The sequence below is a fragment of the Anomaloglossus baeobatrachus genome, chromosome 7 (assembly GCF_048569485.1).
Source record: "Anomaloglossus baeobatrachus isolate aAnoBae1 chromosome 7, aAnoBae1.hap1, whole genome shotgun sequence".
Classification (NCBI taxonomy): Eukaryota; Metazoa; Chordata; class Amphibia; order Anura; family Aromobatidae; genus Anomaloglossus; species Anomaloglossus baeobatrachus.
Window position 1 is genome coordinate 99,352,224 of NC_134359.1, and position 12,062 is coordinate 99,364,285.

The 12,062-nt window shown below is 44.4% G+C and overlaps 1 protein-coding gene across 1 annotated transcript in view; it reads left to right on the forward strand.

Moving 5' to 3' along the window:
- ABCA12 (ATP binding cassette subfamily A member 12) overlaps positions 1-12,062 on the forward strand; it is a 158,325-nt gene that overhangs the window by 91,139 nt on the left and 55,124 nt on the right. The window contains exon 21 of the mRNA XM_075319698.1: positions 5,727-5,778. Within this exon, the coding sequence (XP_075175813.1) occupies positions 5,727-5,778 (52 nt within the window). The remainder of the gene's footprint in view (positions 1-5,726; positions 5,779-12,062) is intronic.

Here is a 12,062-nt window from a genome sequence, read left to right on the forward strand (position 1 = left end):
GCGGCCGGCCGGCCGCGCGCGTGGGTCCTCTCCTCCGCGGCCGGCCGGCCAGCCACGCGCGTGGGTCCTCTCCTCCGCGGCCGGCCGGCCGGCCGCGCGCGTGGGTCCTCTCCTCCGTGGCCGGTCAGCCGGCCACGCGCGTGGGTCCTCTCCTCCGCGGCCGGCCAGCCGGCCACGCGCGTGGGTCTTCTCCTCCGCGGCCGGCCGCGCGCGTGGGTCTTCTCCGCGGCGGCGTCCTGCTGTGACGTCCGCAGCATTGGACGCCGCAGCAGAGCAGGGAGCAGGGAGCAGGCACACCTCTGACCCCGGAAGTACAGGCGATGGTACTTCCGAGGTCAATCAGCGTCCTGTGCCCGCAGCTTGCAGATACAAATAAATGTAGGTGCCCCCCCCCGAAAACACAGCTGATTTAGACTGTCTTTACGGAGGGGGAGCGGGTGTGAAGAAAAGAAAAAAAAAATTGCTGACGGGTGGCAAGTATGGCCATGGTGGTGGGGGCCCCCTTGGAAGCTCTTTTGGTGGGGGCCCCGGGGCTGAAGCCCCGCCTGCCCCGCCTATAATCCGGCCCTGGGTGTGAGAAAAACAACGATCGCATTACAATCGCAGCATGCTGCGATTGTTTTCTCGATTTGATTAGGGCTGAGAAAATAATCGCTCATGTGCGCTGACACACAGGCTAAAGGGCCATTTATATGCTGCAACATCGCTAACGATACATCGTCGGGGTCACGGTGTTTGTGACGCACATCCGGCGTCATTAGCGACATCACAATGTGTAACAGCTATGAGCGACCTTAAACGATCGTAAAAGAGGCAAAAAATCGTTGGTTTGTGATACGTCGTTTATTTACCAAAAATCGTTGTCTGGTCAGTAGTGAGGTTGTTTGTCGTTCCTGCGGCAGCACACATCTCTATGTGTGACACCGCAGGAATGAGGAACAACCTCGTACCTGCGGCCGCCCGCAATGAGGAAGGAAGAAGGTGGGCGGGATGTTCGTTACGCTCATCTCCGCCCCTCCGCTTCTATTGAACGGCTGCCGTGTGACGTCACTGTGACGCCGCACGAACCGCCCCCTTAGAAAGGAGGCGGTTTGCCGGCCACAGCGAAATCGCAGGGAAGGTAAGTCCTTGTGACGGGTGTAAGCAATGTTGTGCGCCACGGGCAGCGATTTGCCCGTTATGCACAACAGACGGGGGCAGGTACGCTCGCTAGCGTAAAGCGTGTAAAGCACCCTTAATATTGGTCCGAGTGGAATGCGGTTATTTTTTTGCACTCCACTCGCACCGTTTTTCTCGATGTGTGTCTTAGGCCTAAGAGCTACTGTTGTCAGTGCTCTGCCCTATGCGGTAATTGCACTAAATCCCCCAAAAAGCAGAAGTGAAATGTCAGCTCTCACCTGGTAATAAAATATATGAAGAGTGTGAACAATATTGCCTACGACGTTAAACAACAATAAAAGTGTTATCTGTTTAGTAGTAATCCAATATGACAGTCCTGAGAAATAAAGCTTTGAAGCCCCATGCAGAAGAGTCTGGTGGTACAACATGGGCATGCTAATGTTTCAAAGCTTGATTTCTCAGCAATGAAATATGTTTATTGTTGTTTTACTACCTATACAGACATGTCATTAGTTTGACTAATAAAATTATCTCTACCAGTTCCCTTTAACAATCTTTTCCATAATTGTGAAAGTTTAGCCAAAATAAAAATAGACATCCATTTGCAGACAGCTGTTTTGAGGGTTCTTGCCCCTTCATCTCTTTGAGGAGAGTTAACATGCATATTGTTTTTCTGCAAGCATTGCTTGGTTCATCAATCCTTCCTATTCCTGCATGTAGCCTCAACAATGTGGAACAGTTCAACTAGAGCTCCATCAAAGGACTCTCATCAATTCAATCGGTACGTTTCTTTGCACTGATGATGGGATGAAACAGCTGCCTGCACATGGTTGTTTTGTTATTTTCCTTTTGGAGAAAACTGGTTGGACTAAATATCCTACGTCATGTAACGGCTTTTAAAAGGTTGTTCGGACACTGACTTAGAAGACAGCTACTTCCATTCAAAGCCACAGAGAGCCAGCAGTTTCCTTTTTGGATATAAGCTAATCTACATACCATTTTTCAGGTATTTTGCTTGACTAATAAATGTTTTAGTGTCCAATGGTGGTCTCCCGAGGTAAACCTATTTGCCGTACTGTTGAGGATAAGAATTGAGTAACCAAAAAATACTTAATTCAGCCATTTTATAGACTCAGGTATATAGTTTAGTAGATGTAAACTATCACCCATATTTATGAATGCCTTTGTTTTTTATATATATATAAAAAAAAATATTATGTATGTATATATACATACATTGCATATTCAGTGTTTTTTCCTTAATACAATATATATAAGCATATGTAACCTAAAGATGGCTGCCACATCCTGTCTACACCCAAGATGATGAACAAAGGAGAATTCATAAAGTTTAGACTGACCAATCCAGCAGAGACTATGCAAATTCCTATACGTCTTGAGCCCCGACCTGCGATACTTGATTGGACTATACTTTTGTATACACCCTTACTATAAAAGCCTTGTCCGAGAAAAATAAAGTTCAGTTGGCGTCTGTCATGGAGATAGTTATAACTAACTCGTAGTCCGTTATTTTAGTCTCGTATGCACTCATGACATTATAATTTGGACACGGCAGTCAGACCTTACGAGACCCATTGTAGTCTCATCCTCAACAGTACTACTTTTAAAAGGTAGAAGATCTCAAAGCCAAATGAAAACAGCATTACATCTATAATCTTCTGCATCTTCTGCAACTCAAAACCTCTAATCCATCTTATGGCAGCTTCTGCACCTCAACAACCCAAAACCTCAAACCTAAATGATGGCATGTGCTGCACCTCAACAACCCAAAACATCTAGTCCATCTCAGGGCATTTTCTGCACCTCAACAACCCAAAACCTCTAACCCATCTCATGACATCTTCTGTACCTGAAATCCTCAAACCCATCTGATGGCATCTTCTGCACCTCAACAACTCAAAACCTCTAACCCATCTCATGGCATTTTCTGCACCTCAACAACTCAAAACGTCTAACCCATCTCATGGCATCTTATCACCTCAAAAACCCAAAACCTCAAACCCATCTGATGGCATCTTCTGCACCTCAATAACCCAAAACCTCTAACCCATTGCATGGCGGTAGTAGAATTAAAGCCGGCACTGAGCTCATTGTAAAATTAAGAAAGCATATTTGAAAAATTATATTTGAAAAATTAGTTAGACCCTGTTCACACTGCATTTCTGCTGTGTGTTTGGGATTCCATCTGAATTGTGCAAAAAGCAGGATGAGACAAATTGCCTACAGGGCCATAGACTGCAATGGCACAGACAAAGTTAGAATGAACTTCATTTGAACTTTTTTTCTGTACATATCTGTTTGTTTAGATGAAGCACAAATACATGGTCTGCTACGTTTCTATGCCTGCCGGAACACACGGTCAGGCTCAGAGAAAATATACAAATGGAATTCATATGAAAGTTGTTTGTGCCATTGTATTCTATGACCCTGATGGCGATTCATCCAAGACCCTAAAAATGATTCAGAAGGAATTCTGAAATACACTGCAGAAATGCAGTGTGAATAGGGCCTTATAGAAGAAATGGTTTTGCAACACCCCACTCCTTATAGAATCAATATAATGGCACGGCCGGCTTTTGTAGAGGGTATACCACCAAAGTAAAATATGTTGTGATTTGTTTCTTTTCATGCCAGATATTTATTCAGAATTTCATAAAAAAAATATTATGTTACAAAAGTAGATCATTTATAAGAAGTAGAAGATGATGAGCTTGTCCTGACGTAAACATGGCTGCATTGGCCCCAATATCACTTCATATGCTGTATATTTTGGCATGCCAAAAGGTTCTGTTTTTATGACTTGATCCATTGGGCCGATCTTCTAGCCGCACTCATATGCCACTCATACTGTACAATTCATTGTCCTTACTGCTGCTTTCTCTGTTCCTTTACTTTCCCTTCGGGAATAAACGACAGGCTGTGCTACAATGAATGGAGATAAACTACTCTGAAGTACAATGCATCAAAAATCCCTCCTAGTAGAAGAGCTTTTGACACTTGAAAAAGGAGGGATTAAAATGGCCAGATAAAAGTCTGCTGCAGCTTTAGTGATTTGAAAGGGAATCAAATCCTATTTTCGAGGTTGGACTTAGGCTTCCTATAAAAAATATAATCATAAAAAGTCCAATAAAGGGGATTTTCACCCTGTCACTTTCCAGCTTTAGAACTCTGGATCATGAGCGTGGCCAGGACATTTGGATTTCAATGCAATTTTCAACCTGTGAAACAAATAAGAAATACAGCATCTATTGTGCGGTTCGGTGTCCAGCGAGAGACTTTCAGTCCAGGAATAGTGCTTGTTTTCTTAAGAGGAGAGATTTTGGCTCTGTGACAGTGCAGTGTTCTGAATTAGTAACATTCAGTCGTTCTTACTATTGCCACCTGTTAGTATTTTAGATGCTGTCAGTTTTGGCTTCTAAATTGTTAAAGATAGTGCCTGGAAGGCACAGCCAAAAGCATCCTATAAAATGATCACACAGCAATGTCAAAATGACATTGCTGTGCACATATTTCGTCTTACGTTACCCTAAGGCGTTAAAAGAAGTGACATGGTCATTCATCTACTGTCGACTTCCACTGGAAGGCTGCTTGCTTTCTAAACTTAAAGGGGGTGTCCACTACTTTTACTTGGATGGCCTATCTGACACCCCATACCCCCACCGATCAGCTGGCGACAGCAGCATACGGCCAGAAATGCTCAGTTCTGGTGTTGCTCTATTTTCTGATACTGGCCGCTGCCGGGTATTGCACATCTGTCTCTTATAGATCTGAATGGGAGGCGGATGTTCAGTACCCAGACATGGCTACTATCAGAAAACAGAGCAGCTCCGGAACTGCGCACTTCCGTCTGCCTGCTGCCGCTGCGAGGACCGAGAACAGCTGATCGGTGGGGGTGCAGTGTGTTGGACCCTGGACGATCAGACATTGATGACCTATCCTAAGGATATGCCATCAGTGTAAAAGTAGTGGACAACTCCATTAATATCGAGTGAAAGCTGCTGGCGGTGGAACCGCCATAAGAACTGTGGCAAAGCTGCCTGAGGAAAATGGCTGTCAGAGTTTTCCTACAGCAGCTTTGCCTGGGAATAATCGCCGGCTGAACCAGTGTCCACAAAGTCTTAATGGTTCTTCTGTTGAAACCGCCAAATGCATCACAGATTTTATAATTCTATCTCTCCTCCAGTAATCTATCCATCCATCTAGTTTATGGTCATCCTTCTCTTTACCTTTAATTCAAAGCCAATTTACAATATCTTTCTTCATAAAAGTGGATGGTCTTCTGTTTTTTTATATATATATATATATATATATATATATATATGTATATATATATATATATATAATGAGATTCAATCTGGTCATTTGTGCATCTAGCGACTTCTCCAAGGGTTGTGGAAGAATAATTGTAGTGACCTAATTGGCTGCTATGGGTAAGTTTTGTGCGCTGTTATAAAATTGTGTCTGTTAGATTTATATATAGTATCAATTCATTCAATGCCCAACCATTCCCCATGCTATAGAATATAGTATGATGTTTAAGATCATTAAAAACACTAAGCACAACTATAATATTTTTTTGTGTGTAGGTATTTCAGTCTACAACAAGCCTCTACCTGGAGCTGTAGCACAAGTAACCGCGTAAGAACATTTCAATTCACTTTATAATTACATACATATTCAATATTTTGATTTTTAACCAATTATCCTACATTGGATTCTGGCTCCTGGTTCTAGTTAAGGCTCAGAATTAGTAACAAAAAGGATGATTTTTGCACGGTTTCTAAATGTGTGATCTGTCTGTATTTAAAATGCTAAAATGAATGCTATTCTAAAAATTGTTTTACTAAAATCTCACTTTTTGAGACTTTAATAAGCCACAGAAGAGCTTAAGGACACAATTCTAACAGCCAGAATTACTGCTCCGTATTATTGGAAGTAAAATTAGGGCCATAGCTTGAAGCTCATGGCCCCAAATCAAAAATCAGTAATTTGCTCCGAACTATCATGTCATTTATGTTATTGGTTATTAAATATCAAAATTATAAATAACTGTATTTACAAGCAATGTTGTCTTACCCCTGTAAAAATGCCCTAAAGTGCTGGTCATTACACCCCCGATTCATCAAGACCGGTGTTGCTCACACCATTCGTGATGAGGGGTCGTGCTCAAGTCAGACATGCCGGGTTCATTAACCTCATAACGACGGCCGTACGACTTAAAGCGGCGGCAAAACAGGGTACTTATTCTGTTCCGCCGCTTTAAAGCGGCGGCCCGAAAAAACCCTGTAGCGCCCCCCAGCGACCGAAAATCTCGGGGGTTTCAGCTACCGGGGGTAGCTGAGACCCCCCAGATTATGAATCGGGGTGTTTTTTTTGGACCCCGATCATGTGATCGGCGGTATACACTGTATACCGACGAACACATGAAAAAAAAAAAAAATGGCCGGTAAAACTGATTTCTTTTTCATCTGACATGATCAAACATGTCAGATGAGAAAGAAATCTAACCCCCTAGTGCCCCCAAAGCCCCCGGTACCGGAGAGTCCCCCCACCCCCACCCCTACCCCCACCGGACATCCAAAATGGCGCCGAAGCGCACAGAAAACTGCCGCCGGCGCCGGCTCTGCAGTCATTTCCCTCCGATCTGAAATGATCAAACATTTCAGATCGGAGGGAAATGTCCTCCCCCTGACCCCTCCTCCGGTCCACTGGAGCCCTCTGGTCACCGGAGCCCCCTCCGGTTCTCCAGAGCCACCCCCCCCCTCCCCACTCCGGAAGATGGCGGCGCACAGCGCGCGGCCGCATTCATTCTGCTCTTTCTGCCGCATGTGACACGTCACATGCGGCAGAAAGGTGTCCCCAGGTCCCACTAGGTCACCCCCCGTCACCCCCCCCCCCCAAGCCCCCGGTTATACGTTACCGGTCTGCCGCTCCGTCCCGCGATCACGCCGCCTCCTTCTTCAATGCTGGCGGCGCATGCGCAGACAGCGGCTGTCAGCTGGATCCCTGCAAGCAGGGATCCTGCTGACGTCGCAACTGCACAGGCTACTCCACTGTGGACCGGGGGAGGGTGAGTGCGGTAATCTGCAGTCACACTCCTCACATGGAGAGACTGCTGTTCCAGAAAATGGGGGGTACGTTCTGTGAGCGTGCCCCTCATATTCTGGAATGAGGTTACTGCAGGTCACTCTGCCCTAGGTTGGACCGGGGCAGTATGAGTGCAGTATTCTCAGATTACTGCACCCACACTGCTCATGGAGAGCTTGCTCTCCCAGAAAATGGGGGATACGTTCCCTGAACGTGCCCCCCATATTCTAGAAGATCCAGAGCCGGCGTGGGACCTCCAAAATGGATTACAGCGACTGGAATTTCTTTATTTTCAATAAATTGGTAAAAGAGGAATGTTTCGGGGGAGTGTTTTTTCAAATACATTTTTTTTTGTCTTTTTTTTTTCTATTACTGACTGGGTTAGTGATGTCGGGTATCTGTTCAGATGCCGTGACATCACTAACCCCAGGGCTTGATGCCAAGTGACATTACAGCTGGTATCAACCCCATATATTACCCCGTCTGCCACCGCACCAGGGCGCGGGATGAGCTGGGGCGAAGCGCCAGGATTGGCGCATCTAATGGATGCGCCACTTCTGGGGCGGCTGTGGCCTGCTATTTTTAGGCTGGGAAGAGTCCAATAACCATGGCTCTTCCCACCCTGAGAATACCAGACCCCAGCTGTCCGCTTCACCTTGGCTGGTGATCTAATTTGGGGGGGACCCCACGTTTTTTTTTTTTAAAAAAAACGCCTGGGGAGCCCTCCAAATTGATCACCAGACAAGGTGAAGCTGTCAGCTGTGGTTTGCAGGCTACAGCTGTCTGCTTTACCCTAGCTGGCTATCAAAAATAGGGGGGACCCCACGTCGTTTATTTTAATTATTAATTTTTTGGGGGGCTAAATACAAGGCTAGGCACCCTTTAGTGCCACATGAAAGGCACTAAAGGGCGCCAGCTTAGAATATGCAGGGGGTGGGACGTTATATTGGTTTGACATCTATCCATTCATCCATTGTAGCATTTTAGGCTGTGTGCCCACAATCAGGGTTTGCAGCGTTTTGGGCGCAGATTGTTTTCCCTGCGTCCATAACGCTGCGTTGTGCAGTAGAAGCACAGTGGAAGGATTTTTAGAAATCTCATGCCCAATGTGCTTCTTTTCTCCGCAGTATAAACCGACCTGTGGTGCAGCTTCCCGAGCCTCAGCATGTCAATTTATGCTGTGGAGATGAGTGTTCTCTGCAGGTAGAATAGAGCTCCACAGCAGCCTGAACCCAAATCGTGGGCATGGGCAGCTGCGTTCTCCCGTGGACAACACTCACATCTCTGCAGGAGGCTGACACTGTGTACTAGACGCCGTGTCGCTGGATCATGGCCACATAGCCTAAAAGTGAGACATTTGTTGCTACAGCAACATTTTTGTGAAGTACCTGTGGATTCAAAATGCTTACTATACTCCTGAATAAAATCCAGTTTCCAAAATGGAGTCACTTGTGGGGGTTTTCTGACGTATAGGTACCCAAGGGGCCCTGCTAATGTGACATGGTGCGCGCAATTTATTTCAACTTTTCCAGAATTCAAATGGTGCTCCCTCCATTCCAAGCCCTCCCATTTATCCAAACAGAGGTTTTTGGCCACATGTGGGGTATCCCTGTGCTCATAAGACATTGGATAACAACCTGTGGGGTCCACGGTTTGTTGTTGTCTCTTGAAAAAGTGAGAAATTTGATGCTAAAGCAACAGTTTTGTGAAAAAAATGAAAATTTTCAATATGGCAACCTAAGCTTATCAAATTCTGTGAAGTACTCGTGGATTCAAACTGCTCACTATACACCTAGATAAACGCCTTGAAGTGTCTTGTTTCCAGAATGAAGTCACTTGTGGGGGACCGCCACTGTTTAGGCACCTCAGGGGCTCTCCAAATGCAACCTGGCGTCCGCTATTGATTCCAGCCAATTTTGCAGTCAAATGGCACTCCTTCCCTTCCGAGCCCTGCCATGCGCCCAAACAGTTGATTTCCACCACATATAAGGTATCGCCAAACTCAGGAGAAATTGCACAATAAATGTTATGCTGAATTTTTTCCTTTTACTCTTGTAAAAAAAAAAGCTACCTGGTTGAAATAACAATTTTGTGGTAAAATTTTTTTTTTTTTTTTCATGGCTCAACGTTATAAAATTCTGTGAAGCACCTGAAGGTTCAGGGTACTCACCAAACATCTAGATAAATTCCTTGAGGGGCCTAGTTTCCAAAATGGGGTCACTTGTGCGGGGTTTCTGCTGTTTAGGTACCTTAGGGGACCTCCAAATGCGACATGGTGCCCGCAATCTTTTTCAGGCAAATTTCCTTTCTAAAATTCAAATATTGCTCCTTTCGTTCCAAGCCCTCCCATTTGTCCAAACAAAGGTTTCAGACCACATGTGAGGTATCACCGCGCTCATAAAAAAGTGGTTAACAAACCTTGAGGTCAAATTTTTGGAATTACCTCTTGAAAAAGTGAGAAAATTGATGCTAAAGCAACATTTTTGAGAAAATTATTAAAATTTTCAATATGACAACGTAACGTTAACAAAATCTGTGAAGTGCCTGTGGATCTAAAATGCCCACTATACCCCTAGATAGAAGCCTTGAGGGGTCTAGTTTCCAAAATGGTGTCACTTGTGAGGGATTTCTTCTGTTTAGGTACCTTAGCGGACCTGTAAATGCAACATGGTGCCCGCAATCTATTTCAGCCAAATTTGCTTTCCAAAATTCAAATATTGCTCCTTCTGTTCCGAGCCCTCCCATTTGTCCAAACAGAGGTTTCTGACCACATGTGGGGTATCGGCGTGCTCATAAGAAAGTGGGGAACAAGTTTTGGGGTCCATTTTGTTGTGTTATTTCTTCTAAAAGTGAATAAATTTGGGTTAGAGCAACATTTTTAGGTAAAATTTAATTTTTGCTTTTTTTCATTCCACATTGCTTTTGTTCATGTGAAGCACCTGAAGGGTTAATAAACTTCTTGAATGTGGTTTTGAGTACTTTGGGGGGTGCAGTTTTTAGAATGGTGTCACTTTTGGGTATTTTCTGTCATCTAGGCCTATTGAAGTCACTTCAAATGTGATGTGGTCCCTAAAAAACTGGTTTTGTAAATTTTGATGTAAAAATGAGAAATTGCTGATAAACTTTGAACCCCTCTAACTTCCTAACAAAAAAAAATTTTGTTTCCAAAATTGTGCTGATGTAAAGTAGACATGTGGGAAATGTTATTTATTAACTATTTTGTGTCACAGAAATCTCTGGTTTAACGGTATAAAAATTCAAAAGTTGAAAATTGCTAAATTTTCAAAATTTTTGCCAATATTCAATTTTTTTCATAAATAAACACAAAAAATATTGTCCTAAATTTGGTACTAACATGAAGTCCAATATGTGACGAAAAAACAATCTCAGAATCACCGGGATCCGTTGAAGCGTTCCAGAGTTATAACCTCATGAAGTGACACTGGTCAGAATTGCAAAATTTGGTCTGGTCATTAAGGTGAAAATTAGCTCCGTCACTAAAGGGTTAAAGGGAACCTGTCACCAGGTTTTTCCCTTATAAGCTGCGGCCACCACCAGTGGGCTCTTATATACAGCATTCTAGAATACTGTATATAAGAGCCCAAGCCACTGTGTAGAACATAAAAAAGACCTTTATTATACTCATATGTGGGGCGGTCGGGTCCATTGGGTGTTGCTGCTCTCAATCTGGCGCCTCCTCTTTTCCTTCCATTGCCGTCCTCCTTTATAGCTCTGTGTAGACCTTGTGATGAGCTCATTTGTTGACTGTGATATGTTTCCTCGGCTTTTTGAATGAATAAACAGACATCGTTTGTATTCTTCCAGATGTTGTTTGGCAATTTTCTTGGCAGATACACTGCTATCAATGAGCTGGATGATGCTATTTCTCTTTTCTTAAAGGGAACCTATCAGGTCCCATATGTGTTCTGACCTACAAGCAGGGTCATGTGTGGCCTAGAAACCCCTTCCTACCCATCCCTGAGTTGTAATATTGTGTAATATGAATGTATAAAAATACGTTTTATTACTTACATGTTCCCTATTTAAATGATCAGAGACTATAGCCCCCTGGGCATCGCATCTCCCCATGGGTGTTTGCATGCTTTCCGTGGTATCACGCCCCTATGGGCGTGATACCATGGATTTACATGAGCGACGTCACCGTTAGCTCCTTGAGATCCCGCACGTGCACGCTTACCTCTCCCGCAGCCTTGATACCGGGTGCTTGCTTCTTAGCTTCAGATGCGCACTGCGCATGGTCACAACCACAGGAGTCTTCTGAGCATGCGCAGTGCACGTCTGAAGCCTACAAGCAAGCACCCGATAACTAGGCTGCGGGAATGCCAAGCACGCACGTGTGGGATCTCCAGGAGCTGACGGTGACGTCACTCAATTAAATCCATGGTATCATACCCACAGGGGCGTGATACCACGGAAAGCATGCAAACGCCCACGGGGCGATACGACGCCCAGGGGACTAGACCCTCTGATCATTTACATAGGGAACATGTAAGTAATAAAATGTTTTTTTATACATTCATATTACACAATATTACAATACAGGGATGGGTAGGAAGGGGTTTCCAGGCCACACATCACCCTGCTTGTAGGTTAGAACGTATAAGGGACCTGACAGGTTCCCTTTAAGAAATCTTCTTCATGGCTGCTCCTCGAATTGAACCAGTGACTTTTCGCTTGGGAATCAACCCACAATAACAAACTGACCTATTAGGGAATGTGAGAACAGGTTGTAATTACACAGGAAGGAAAAAAATGTCCACCACCAGGAGCAAAACAGTAACAATGCAGTGATGGGACAAGAATCTGCATAACTA